The sequence below is a fragment of the Muscardinus avellanarius genome (genome assembly GCF_963383645.1).
Source record: "Muscardinus avellanarius genome assembly, chromosome: 1".
Lineage (NCBI taxonomy): Eukaryota > Metazoa > Chordata > Mammalia > Rodentia > Gliridae > Muscardinus > Muscardinus avellanarius.
The window spans coordinates 65,908,282-65,922,321 of NC_137786.1; the positions used below are offsets into that span (position 1 = coordinate 65,908,282).

Below are 14,040 nucleotides of genomic sequence, written 5' to 3' on the forward strand. Positions count from 1 at the left end.
GCCAAAAATACGAATCAGCTGGGGAAGCTTTAAAAATGAAAACAAGTAAAAACAATACCCATATCCCATCCCAAATAAAAGAACAACAACTGTGGGCTTAACCCTCAACTCCATTATTTTTTATTTTTATTTTTCTTTATTTATATATATATATTTTTTGCGGGTCTGGGGATGGAACCCAGGGGTATTCTACCTCTGAGCTACACCCTCTGCCCTATTTTTTAATTCTTTATTTTGAAACCAGGTCTCACTGAGTTGCAGAGGGCCTCACTAAGTAGCTGAGGCTGTCCGCGAACCGCGATCCTCTGGCTCAGCCTCCTGAATGCTGAGATTACAAGCGTGCGCCACCACGCCCGGCTCCTGCACGGTTTTTAAAAAATAATGGAGTTAGAGCCAGGCGTGGTGGCGCACGCTTGTAATCCCCGCGCTTGGGAGGCGGAGACAGGAGGATCGCGCAGGTTCGTAGTCAGCCTCGCTGGCTTAAGAGACCCTGTTTCCAAATAAGAAATATATATAACATAGGTCTGGGAGTGTAGCCCAGAGGTAGAAGGGCTTCCAGGAACCCCAGTACCACCAAAAAAAAAAAAAAAAAAGCATGCAGGAGATCTGTGGAAACCAGGGTTTAGGGCCACTATTTTATTTTTTTATTTTTTGGAGGATGATTTTTTTATTTTACTTTATTTATTTTTTTATTGCAACTGTTATACATTTAAACTATACTTGGTGCCCTCTCCCTCCCCATTTCCCTTCCCCCCTCCCAACAATGAGTGTCCAGGTTAACCCTGCTATATTCATACTTTTACTCATTTTCGGATGTACCTCCTCCATTAATAAACCTCAGCCTTATTCCTCTCTATCCTTCCATCCCCTCCATTATCTGGAGTCTCTCTGGTATCCCCAATGGTTCCTAGTTTGGGCATATTAGAGAAAACATATGTCCCTTCTCTTTCTGTGCTTGGCTGATCTCACTTAACATAATGTTCTCCAGGTCTTTCCATCTTCTAGCGAATGCCATAATTTTGTTCTTCTTTATACCTGAATAGAATTCCATTGTGTGTATTTCCCATAACTTTGCAATTCATTCATCTGTTGATGGAGACCTGGGTTGGTTCCATATTTTGGCTATTACGAATTGTGCTACTATGAACATAGGTATGCATATATTACTGAAGTTCTCTGATTTCACCCTTTGGAAAAATACCCAGGAGTGGTAGGGCTGGATCATATAGTGGATCTATTCCCAGTTTTCTAAGGAATCTCCACACAGATCTCCATAGTGGCTGAACTAGTTGCACTCCCACCAACAGTATAAAAGAGTTCCTCTTTCCCCACATCCTCGCCAGCATTTGTTGTTATTTGATTTCTTTATGCTTACCACTCTGACCGGGGTTAGATGGAATCTCAGTGTAGTTTTGATTTGCATCTCCCTGATGGCCAGTGATGAAGAACATCTTTTCATGTATCTATTGGCCCTTTGTATCTCTTCTTTTGTGAAGTGTCTGTTTAGTTCATTTGCCCATTTCTTGATTGGGTTGTTTGTTTTGCTAGTGTAGTCTTTTGAGCTCTTTGTATATTCTAGATATTAGCCCGCTATCAGAGTGGTGGCTGGTAAAGATCTCTCATTCTGTAGGTTCCTCTTTAGGTTCTTGATGGAGCCACTATTTTAGAGTCTGGGGAAGAAATTTTCCCACCATATTTTCCCCAGCTGGTGAAAGCTTTGCCACTTGGAGTCTGTTCGTGGGCCTCTGCCTAGGAAGGTTGCTTCAATTCTTAGCCACTCTGCTAACAGAATTGCCTTGTGAAAACATTGGGTTAATCAATAATCAATCTCTCACCTGTAGCCTGGAGCCCAGGATCCCTGGCATGGTGCGCTCTGCCCTCAGCCGCCCCTTCTACCTGCATCTCCTACAACTTCAACATTTCCCCAACTCCAGGCATGCACTCCCCCAAATGCCAAGCCTACTCCTGCCCCGTTTTCTTGGCTTAAGCTGTTCCCACTGTAGGAAATGCCATTCCCCGCTTTCTCTGCCTGACAAAAAGCTTCTTCAAAGTACAACTCAAAAGACCCCTTCTTTATGGGCCCTTTCTCATCCCTATGCTTCATGCTCATGGTAGAAACCATCTCTTCCCAAATAGCCCAGCCATGTAGTGCTATAGTCAGTTATTCCTGGATGAACTGTTAAGTTTTCCAAAGACAGGATGATGGATTGTTCATCCTCATATCCATGAGTGCCTTACACAAGTACAGTCATTGAACAATAAACAGACTGACAATGAACAAAATGAACAGCAAACCCTCAGCAAATACAAGAGTGTTAGCACGCTCTCCAGACACCCATCCATCTAGCCAGAGCAGGTTTGCAGGAGTTGCTAAGAGTGTCTAGATTGCTAACCACCAAGATGTGCAAATGCCAAACAAGTAGAGATCTAAGTAGTTATTTTCCTGTTGGTTTATCTGAGAACCTTTTGGAAACAAAGTGGGTTAAGAAGCAGACATAACAGCCCTCCTTGTGCAATCCCCTAGTCCGCCAGCTTCACCGAGAGTTTCTCAGAGCTGGATCGAATGTCATGCAGACCTTCACCTTCTACGCCAGCGAGGACAAGCTGGAGAACAGAGGAAACTATGTCGCAGAGAAGATATCTGTGAGTACAGACAACGGTGGGGGTGAAGGGAACTGCAGACACACGCGTCCCTGCTCAAGTTGTCAGAAAAATACCAAAGCCTCTTCAGAGTTTGGTTTTAGTTTTACTATTACAAAAATGAGAGAAAGGTGAATAACCTTCTTAGGTTCTAGCTTGAGTCTTTAAAATTAACAGAAAGGCATTTAAGGAAGCAGAGTGCAGAAGAGGTATTTAACAGTCGATCATTCTCCCGGTCTCTAGATTAAGTTGCTGAGTACAGTGGGCATCCTTAGAGACTCGTTTATCCTTACCACTATTCAGCATACAATAGTGTAGGGAAAAGATTATAAGCATAAGGAGCCAATAAACCTGGAGTGGTGCCTGACTTAGCTGCAATCAGCTGTGTTGCTGGGGAAACCATTTACCCCATCAAGGTTGAGATTTCCTAATCTCTAAAAGGAACAATGAGTTATAAAATTCCATGAGCCTAACCAGGAATGGTGGTGCGCACTTGTAATCCCAGTATTGAGAGGCTGAGACAGGAGTATTGCAGGTTTGAAGCCAGCCTCAGCAGCCTAGTGAGGCTCTCAGCAAATTAGTGAGACCCTGTTTCCAAATAAGTATAAAATAGGTCTGGGCATGTAGCCCACACGTAGAGGCCCCTGGGTTCCATCCCCAGTGCTGCATAAATAAATAAATAAATAAATAAATAAATAAATAAATAAATAAAATTCCATGAGCCTATATGACCTACAGTGTTTGGTTTTGTTTATTTTTGGAAATTAACGGTAGGGTTTTTGTTTGGTTGGTTGGTTGATTTTGGTGGTCATGTGGATGGAACCCAGAGCTTTCCTTGACAGGCAAGCCCCTTACTGCTGAGCTACACTCCCAGCCCAGCAGGATTCTGTGGTATGCCTAAAGTTTCAGCTCCTCAGGAGGCCAAGTGGGGAGGATTTCCTGAGCCCAGGATTTTGAGCCCAATGCAGCTGACCCTGTCTCAAAAGAAGAGAAAACAAACCAAAAAAGCCAACCCCAGGCTCATAATATCTAATAACTAGAAAAATCCTTACTAGGTATGCATTTATCGATTGAGAAAGTGCATAAAACAAAAAAATCAAGAACTCTGCTGTCATTTTCTTTGAATTTAATCTTAGTAATCATAAAAGCCTGTCACCATCATGGCCACCACCATATGTGCCAAGTATTCCTGTCCTTGCAGCTTGGGTGCTGGAAGATACCAGACCAGACCCTTTTATGTAAAAACCTTATCCTTTCACAGATCTTTGATATAGTGCTATATCCTAGACATTACCATTAGGTTGATAGTTATTCTGTATTATTATTAGTGTTGTTTTTGCAACCCGCTCACGTTGGCTAAGTGTTGACCTACTCCATAGCTGTTCCTTTCTGGAATAACATCTCCCCTGGATACAAAAAACGGAAACGTGGGCATTTGAATAACAATTCTTGTTCAGTTTCACCTAAAGTTTAAATGCATCCTTATATTCACCTGTCTTAGGGGCAGAAAGTCAATGAAGCTGCCTGTGACATTGCCCTGCAAGTGGCCAGTGAAGGAGATGCTTTGGTCGCAGGAGGTGTGAGCCAGACACCTTCGTACCTTAGCTGCAAGAGTGAAACCGAAGTGAAAAAAATATTTCAGCAGCAGTTACAGGTCTTTTTGAAGAAGAATGTGGACTTTCTCATCGCAGAGGTAAACAAAGATAATGCTCAAAGACAAGACAAGTGCTCTTGGTCCATTTTCACTCCCTGTTGCTCTCATGTTGACCACGGGGGGAGGAGGGGTTAGGTGACAGTCCTGACCGGTTAACAGTAATATTTCATTTTTTAAATCTCTTTCCAAATTGGAGCTTCTGCCTAGTTTCATTCAGTTACTCCAAAGTAATGTTTTTCAAACCTTTAGACTGCAAGTCATACTAAATTGTCAGTGCTTTCTGTTCTGGGTTAAAATATGCTCAATATCACTACGCAGTTCACAGAAGGGTTCTCGTCCTTCCGTAAGAAACATGATTAACCATACTCTAACCTGGATGTATTTCAGTACTTTGAACATGTTGAAGAAGCCGTGTGGGCGGTAGAAGCCTTGAAAACATCTGGAAAGCCGGTGGCAGCGTCCATGTGCATCGGCCCGGAAGGAGACTTGCATGGCGTGTCCCCCGGCGAGTGTGCCGTGCGCCTGGTGAAAGCAGGTGACCACAGATTTCCATCTCTTGACAATGATGGAGTCTTGTAAACGAGTGCGTTTGCTGGGCACAGTGGTGTGTGCTTTGTAATCCCAGTACTTGGGAGGTTGAAATAAGAGGATCACAGGTTCAAAGCCAGCCTCAGCAATTTAGTGAGGCCCTCTACAACTTAGCAAGACCTCATTTTCAAATAAAGAATAAAATAGGGCTGGAGGTGTAGCTAAGAGGTAGAATGCCACCGAGTTTAATTTCTAGGATGGATGGATAGATGGATGGATGGATGGATGGATGGATGGATGGATGAGCACTCTACTTCTGAGCTTTATACGCAGCTGCTGAGCCTTTTAAAATAACATACAAAGCTGGACATGGTAGCACATGCCTGTAATCACAGTACTTGAGATGCTGAGACAGAATTGCAGGTTCAAGACCTGCCACAACAACTTAGCAAGACTCAGCAAACCAAGCAAGACTTGTTTCAAAAAAAAAAAGAAAGAAAAAGGGCTGAGGGTGTAGCTCAGAGGTAGAACACCCCTGGGTTCAGTCCCCAGTACTACAACATTAAAAATAAATGAATAAATAAAATAATAGACACCGGGCGTGGTGGCTCACGCTTATAATCCTCGTGCTTGGGAGGCTGAGACAGGAGGATCGCACAGGTTCGAAGCCAGCCTCAGCTACTTAGTGAGGCTCTCAGCAACTTAGTGAGACCCTGTTTCCAAATAAAAAAAAATATGTCTGGGAGGATAGCCCAGAGGTAGAAAGCCTCTGGGTTCCACCCCCAGTACCACCAAAGTAAAGAATAAGAAATAGGGCTGGGGGGTGAGTAGCCTGGAGGTAGAATGTCCCTGGGTTCCATCTCCAGTACCACACAAAAAAGAAATAGATAAAAAAATAAAATAAAATAAAATAATAGACAAATGCACATCCTTCTAGAAACCAGTGTTGACTCCTTTAGTTAACAGGAAAACTATTAATTTACTTTTAAAAAAATATTTATTTATTTATATTTATTTTTTATTAATTTTTATTGGGGCATTGTATTTATACATCATAATAATTTACTTTTTAAGAACAATAATATCAATATTGAAGTCCAAAAGAAGAGCTAAGCAACACATGCATACACTAGCTTTTTATTTTTTTTTATTTTTTTATTTTTTTGGTGGTACTGGGGTTCCTGGAAGCCCTTCTACCTCCGGGCTACACTCCCAGACCTATTTTTGCATTTTTATTTGGAAACAGGGTCTCCTAAGCCAGCGCACGGGGCTAGCTTTGAACCTGCGCGATCCTCCTGTCTCTGCCTCCCAAGCGCGGGGATTACAAGCGTGCGCCACCACGCCAGGCTACACTAGCTTTTTAAAAGGGTCAACTAGACCTATGCTGGAGGTTAAACACCTAGAACTGAGAAGAATGTTTTTTTGACAAGCTAAATGAAACCTTAGGGTGAATTGTGTTTTATGGTAAACATGTCTCAAGTAGAGTACTTTAAACATTAATAACTTCAATGTTAGTTGTCTTCCTTGCCAAAGTTTTTCCATTCTCGTAAATTACTAGTAGGCTTTGCCTTTTGTAATTGGTATAATAAATCAAAAAATCTTTGATATGAAATACTGACCACCTAATGTATCTTTTTATACAATTTCCATCCCACACACTGCATTTCAATTAGTACCAATTCACAGATGGTTTTCAAAACTGCCTCTTTTAAAAACTGCCTCATTTAAAATGCAAGGGTTATATAACGGTCAGGGGAAGAGCCTGGCTCACTCTGCGAAACAAACATTTTGACCAGCAATTTGTTTAATCCTGATTCTTATCCAACCCCTGATTTTTCATGAATATCTCTTTCATATTTTTCACTAACAGGAACAGCCAGGCGTAGTGATACGCGTCTGTAAGCCCAGTTTTCTTGGGAGGCTGAGACAGGAGGATCGCAGGTTCGAGCCCAGCTTCAGCAAGTTAGCAACCCTATTCTAAACTATAAAAACTAAAAAAGGGCTGGGGGTGTGTGACTTAGAGGTAGAATATCCCTGGGTCAATCTCCAGTATCAAAACAGAGCAAAACAAAAGAAAACAAATATTTTTATTTAGGAATTAAGTTGTTTAATCCCAATTTTTATGGGAAATATAAAAATGGAGGGGGGAAGCTAGTTAACTGTTTCAAAAAGATCCGAGGAGGCTCTCATCATTCCCACTGCTGATGGGCAGAGATGTTGTCCTACGTCTGATCTTTCCCTCATCCTGTTCAGAGTAGTAGCCGCCATTTTTTATATCACGGTGTATTGCTTATATCCTTCCTAACGCTTCTTGCTTGCTTGAATCTATTTAATGTCTGACTTCCTCGCTAGATGATAAAATTTATAAGGCAGAGGCTAGGTCTGTTTGGTTTGGCACTGGATGCCCTGGGCCTGGCACAGTGTTTAACACAAAATAGATCCTTAATAAGTACCTACTAAATCTAGTCCACCTTCCAACATTTAGTTGATTTTTTTTTTTTTTCCGGTGGTGGTACTAAGGATTGGCCCAGGCCCTTGCACATGGTAGGCAGGCACTCTCCCACCAAGCTACAGCCCCAGCCCATCTGGCTCAACTTCTGCATCCAGTGTCCCACACGGTCATCTCTGCCCCAACTGACTGCTTCCTCCTCTCAGAAACGATGACACTTTCTGTTTATTTCTCTCATTTGGAATCTCCTCAGTAGATATTTTCCCACCTATGAAAATTTAAATAGAGTTCTATGGTCAAATATACTTAGAAAATGTCATATAAAAAAGCTGGGCGTGGTGGTGCACGTCAGGATTTGGGAGACTGAGACAGGAGGATGAGAGGTTTGAAGCCGGCCTCAGCAACTTAATGAGACCCGGTTTCAAAATAAAAAATAAAACAGGGCTGGGAGTGTAGCTCAGAGGTAAAATTCCCCCAGGTTCAATCCCCAGTACTGGAAAAAAAGAAAAAAAGAAGAAGAAAGTTAAGTAGCTTTCTTTACTGCAGAACCTATCAAAGCCTTTGACATATTCGTGTATTAACAGTCTCTAAAAGGGGATATAGTGAATAGCTACTGCCTTGATTATTTATATATATTTAAATTAAATTTAATGTGTCTGTGTGTGTGTGTGTGTGTGTGTGTGTGTGTGTGTGTGTGTGTGTGTTGCTGGAGGTCATTCTACCTCCAATCACAGGCCTGTTTTTTGTTTGTTTGTTTGTTTTGTTTTTTGGAACAGGGTCTCACTAGGTTGATGAGAGTCTCACTACTTGCTGAGGCTGTCATCCAACCTGTGATCCTCCTTTCTCAGCCTCCCAGGTACTGGGATTGTAAGCATGCACCACCCCTCCTGGCTCTTATATTTTATTTTGGAACAATATCTTACTAAGTTGCTGAGGCTGGCTTTGAACCTACTTAATTAAATTGATTATAGTCTTACAAACTTTGAGAAGCCCTGAAATAAATGATAAACTCTTTGATGTCAGGGACTATATCTTATATTTATATTTCTCTATAAATTCTTTCAAGGAGTCCTAACACCTAACAGATATCCAATAAATGGTCAGCATATGATTAACTAATAAATTAATGTAATAAAGATAAGCAAAGAAAAGAGAAACCCTGGCAGTCCAACATCCAAGAAATAAATTAAAAAACAAGTCTTAACTTGTTTTTTAACAAGTTAACTCCAAGTGGAGGTGTTAAGTCAGCTGTTGGATGTGCACATAGAGCCCAGTGGAAAGGTTCAGGTTGGAAAGAAAATTTGGGAGAAATCTAGATACGAATGAGATAGAAATCCCTGGGCTGAAAAGGAAGGGGAGATGGAGAAGTAACCCTGCGGGTGCTGGGATACTCCAGGACTGTGCAGGAGTTAGCAGATAACACTCAAAACGCAGCCAAGGAGGCAGACGCATGCTCAGAGTGTGCGGGGTCTGGACTGGATTTGGCAAGATGGAGGTCACTGGTAACCTTGACAAAGGAATGGCAGAGGAATGGCAGGGAGTGAAGCCAAATGGGAACAACGGTGAAGAGCAGACAACAGACCCAACTCAGTGAGGACCACTGCCTAAATCACACCCCACCCCACATGGACGCCAAGGATTGCGGTATCAGAAACTATGCTGCTCCTGAGATCTGAGTGTTGATGTCACTATTACTGCATGTGGAGAGAATCTCTCCTGCTCTTATTCTTGATATTTCTAATACAAAATCCTAGGCCATGAGTTCATACAAAACAAGTTTTGTGGGTTTTTTTTTTTTTTTTTGGAGGTAGAAACAACCCATGAGTCCTTCAACAAATGAATGGACAAGTAAAATGTGCTATATCCATGCAATAGAATATTATTCAGCCATAAAAAGGGATGCAGGTCTAATCTATGTTTCAATAAGGATTGAGTCTGGGAAACATTGTGCTAAGTGAAAATGAGCCAGTCACAAAAAGACAGATATTATATGGCTTAACTTATATAAACTATCTAGAATGGGATGGTACAGAGAGATATTAGTAGATTTAGTGGTTCCCAGAGGGTAAAAGGAGGGGAATATTGGTAGTTGTTTCCCTTTGGGGTGATCAAAAAATTTGTAAATAGTGTGGTTGTGCAATATTGTGAATGTAATTAATGCCACTGAATTGTACACTTAGAACATGGTTAAAATGGCCAGTTTATGATTACATATTTTACCCAAAACTTAAAAATCTCCAAAAGAAAAAAGAATAAAAAGTACTATTTGATCTTTTCTCCCATTTTGATAGGATGGAGTAATGTCATGTCGCTTCCAAATCTGCTGAAGGAAGAAATTTCCAAAATCATGTCTAACAATTGCCTTGATAAATGATTTTTGATCCAGATAAAATTAAGAATATAATGGCTATTAAGAGAATAATAGTGTTAGGGAAGAAATTGGGGGAGAAATGAAGTGTCCAAAACACATTTTGTTTTCACTAAAACTTTACAGCAACAAATGTTCGAAGAAAATGTTAAGAAGACAACCCAGTGTAGCACTAAATCTGGGGAGACGAAAATGTAAACAAAAAGCTTAGAGTCAGAGTGATTGATAGGCTGTTAACCGTATTGATTAGCTCAAGTCAAAAGATTTTTGATATATTTTTTTTAAACCTCTCATCCAAGACATGGGCTTCCTTCTAGAAAATAGATTTCTGGAAAACTTTTTTCCAAATTGTTTTCTGTTGTTGTGCGGCGGAGCCTTGTGGAATGATTAAGCAGGCCCAGTGAGAGGGCCCGTTCATTTTCCCCAGATGAACAGCGCTCCGGTAAACACAGGTGCAATCCAGCAGCTGGGAGTGTTGACGAATTATGGGGCTTGCAACATAATGTCAAACACTGAACAATTGACTGCTAAAATTCAAAGTAAAAAAAAATACGCTAATAATGATTAAAAAAAAAAAGATGGACTGCCAAGTGCACATAAATGACACTTCAATTATACCAGACTCTTCAAAGCACTTTTCCCTGAAAGCACTTCCTGCTTGCTAGTAATTATTCTTGCTCATGGGTGAGATAGGTTTGCAGGGAGTGAGGACCACATGTTAACACCTCAATCCATCATTCCAGATGCACGCTTCCTGATGAAGAGGTGCCTGTGCACCCCTAAAGCACATGTGCTCTCCCCCTTGCAGGAGCCTCCATCGTTGGTGTGAACTGCCACTTTGATCCCACCACTAGTCTACAGACGATAAAGCTCATGAAGGAGGGCCTGGAGGCCGCGCGGTTGAAGGCCCACCTGATGAGCCAGCCCCTGGCCTACCACACTCCCGACTGTGGCAAGCAGGGCTTTATCGACCTGCCAGAATTCCCCTTTGGTAAGAAAGACATTTTCATAAGTTACCTCAATATCTTTGCTTGATAAATTTCGAATCAATCTATAGACAGAGAACTTCTGTCATAGTAGAGGAATGGTTGCTTATCTCTACATCTCTTGCCCCTTGATTCTGTCCCTGAAGCCCAAACGCTCTTGATATTAAACAGAAACGGTGGGACTCAACAAGCAAAACAGGACAGAAAAACCCTCTGAACTTAAATGTAAACTCAGAGAGGCGACAGCCAATAGGCCATGCTCTTGGGTTGGCAAAAAGTCATCCTCCGGGGTGGGACCCATGGAGATTTCATTCTGGCTCCAGCTCTATCACTGGATTGAGGGAAGAAAAAAATCTCTTGTTTGCTCTAGATCTTAATTTTCTCATCAGAAAAACAGGAAGTTGCTGGGCTTGATGGCACATACTTGTAATCCCAGTACTTGGGAGGCTGAGACAGGAAAATCGCAGGTTCAGCCAGTAGCGAGACTCTTATCAACCTAGTAAAACCCTGTTTTCAAATAAGAAATTTTTTTTTTTTTTTTTTGGTGGTACTGGGGTTCCTGGAAGCCCTTCTACCTCCAGGCTACACTCCCAGACCTATTTTTTTTTTTACATTTTTATTTGGAAACAGGCTTTCCTAAACCAGTGTGTGCGGCTGGCTTCGAACCTGCGCGATCCTCCTGTCTCAGCCTCCCAAGCGCAGGGATTACAAGCGTGCGCCACCACGCCCGGCTCGAAATTTTCTGTTTTGAAACAGGGTCTCACTAGTTTGCTGAGAGTCTCCCTGAATTTCCTGGGCTGTCCTCAAACCTGCAATCCTCCTGTCTCAGCTCCCCAAGTACCGGGATTATAGGTGTGCACCACCATACCCAACTCCTTCTGTTTTGAACACTGTTCACATGCTCCAGAGTCGGCAGGGTCAGTTGGGCTGGGCTGGGTAATTGCATAGCAGATTTTAGTGAAGAGACCAAGGAGATGAAGCAAGGGCACTCTTGGGGTCTAGGCAGTAGGGTAAAGCCTCTCTGTGTGCTTGAGTCCACCTTAAGACCTAGCCAGCCTCCTCTGCCCCTGTTTCACTCTGAGGTCCGTAGTCTAAGTATTATAGGTTCGTGTATTCTATACTGATGCTCAGAGAAATGAGATATTATAAAATAATGACCTGAAGAACCACAGAGGAAGAGTGGCAAGGCATTTGTGTTATTTTCCCCGTATAACACATTGCTGCAAAACTTAGTGGTTTAAAAAGCAAACACTTATCATGCATGGTGGCCCACGCTTGTAATCCCTGCACTTGGGAGGCGGAGACAGGAGAATCGAGCAGGTTCAAAGTCAGACTCGCTGGCTTAAGAGGCCCTGTTTCCAAATAAAAATATAAAAAAAAATAGGTGTCTGGTAGTGTAGCCCGGAGGTAGGAGGGTTTCCAGGAACCCCAGGACCACAAATAAAATAAAATAAAATAAAAAATAAAAAGCAAACATTTAGCTGGGCATGGTGGTGCACACTTGTAATCCCCGCGCTTGGGAGGCTGAGACAGGAGGATTGCACAGGTTCAAAGCCAGCCTCAGCTACTTAGTGAGGCTCTCAGCAACTTAGTGAGACCCTGTTTCCAAATAAAGTATAAAAATAGGTCTGGGAATATAGCCCAGAGGTAGAAAAGCCCCTAGATTCCACCCCCAGTACCACAAAAAAGAAATAAAAAGCAAACACTTAGCTTTTTTTTTTTTTTTTTTTGGTGGTACTGGGGTTCCTGGTAACCCTTCTACCTCTGGGCTACACTCCCAGACCTATTTTATATTTTATTTGGAAACAGGGTCTCTTAAGCCAGCTTTGGCTGGTTTTGAACCTGTGCGATCCTCCTGTCTCTGCCTCCCAAGTACAGGGATTACAAGCGTGTGCCACCACGCCCGGCAATACTTAGCTTTTTTTTTTAGTGGTACTGGGGTTCCTGGAAGCCCTTCTACCTCCAGGCTACACTCCCAGACCCATTTTTACATTTTTTTTTGGAAACAGGGTCTCCTAAGCCAGCGCACGCGGCTGGCTTCGAACCTGTGCGATCCTCCTGTCTCTGCCTCCCAAGCGCGGGGATTACAAGCGTGCGCCACCACGCCCGGCAATACTTAGTTTTTTAAACACATACATATGCTCCCAGTTCTTGAGAGGCCTAGACAGGAGGTTTGCAGGTTTGGGGCCAGCCTCAGTTACTAAGTAAGACCTTCACTAACTTAGACCCTGTTTCAAAATAAAATAGGGCTGGGGGTGTAGCTCAGATGTAGAATACCCCTGGGTTCAATCCTTAGTACTAAAATATTAAAAAAAAAAAAAAGGCTTATTGCCTCACAGTTCCTGTGAACTGGGGAACAGCCAGGCTGGCTGGTTTTTCATCGGAGGTCTCCTAAGGTTGTGGTCCATTGTTGGGCAAAGCTGGAGGCTTCTGGAGCCTGCTGGGAGCTGGGGTCTCTTCCGAAGCTCCCTCAGGTGGCTCTGGGAGTCGGTGTCAGTTCCTGCTGTCTGTTGACTGGAGGCCTCAGTTCCTCCACTCCTGTGCCTTTCCATGGTGATGTGTGAGCTCTGGCGCTAACAGCACAGTTTCTGGCTTCCCGTGGACAAGTGCTCCAAGAAAGAGCAAGGCATTAACCATGACGTGGTTGTGACCTGGCCTCCGACGTTGCCTCCCACCCCTGCTTCTGTATGTTACTCTCACAGACCAACCATGGTATAATTCAGGGCAAAAGCATCAGAGGGAGCTGAACACAGTGGCATATGCCCACAATCCCAGCACTTGGGAGGTTGAGCATAAGGACTGCAAATTCAATTAGTGAGACTCTGTTTCGAAATAATAAAGAAAATAGGGTTGGGAGTATAGCTCAGACGTAGAATACCCCTAGGTTTAATACTTAGTCACACACACACACACACACACACACACACACACACACACATCAGAGGGCAGCAATCATTGAAACCATCCAGAAGACTGGATACCATAGCATGTAAAACCAAAAATATAAACACAAAGTAGCGAATAGTTTTTTAAATCTAAGAAGTGAATATTCATAACTTTTTAATACTTAAAAAAATTATATACTTCTTATTGCTCTCTTCACATTTTTAATGAAAGGAATTCAAATATGATGCTGTTTATTACAGGACTGGAGCCCAGAGTTGCAACCAGATGGGACATTCAGAAATACGCCAGGGATGCCTACAACCTGGGGGTCAGGTTCATTGGTGGGTGCTGTGGATTTGAGCCCTACCACATCAGGGCGATCGCGGAGGAGCTGGCCCCAGAAAGGGGGTTTTTGCCACCAGCTTCAGAAAAACATGGCAGCTGGGGAAGTGGTTTGGACATGCACACCAAGCCCTGGATTAGAGCGAGGTAAGGACCTTCCAACTACACCTGCAAACACAACTTGTTC

At 42.7% G+C, this 14,040-nt stretch overlaps 1 protein-coding gene across 1 annotated transcript in view; it reads left to right on the plus strand.

Annotated features, from left to right (window-relative positions):
• Positions 1–14,040, plus strand: part of LOC308276202 (betaine--homocysteine S-methyltransferase 1) — a gene marked incomplete at both ends in the record, with an annotated part of 30,005 nt that overhangs the window by 13,738 nt on the left and 2,227 nt on the right. The window contains 5 exons of the mRNA XM_080714801.1: positions 2,525–2,643; positions 4,142–4,333; positions 4,682–4,829; positions 10,448–10,630; positions 13,772–14,000. Of these exons, the coding sequence (XP_080570927.1) occupies positions 2,525–2,643; positions 4,142–4,333; positions 4,682–4,829; positions 10,448–10,630; positions 13,772–14,000 (871 nt within the window). The remainder of the gene's footprint in view (positions 1–2,524; positions 2,644–4,141; positions 4,334–4,681; positions 4,830–10,447; positions 10,631–13,771; positions 14,001–14,040) is intronic.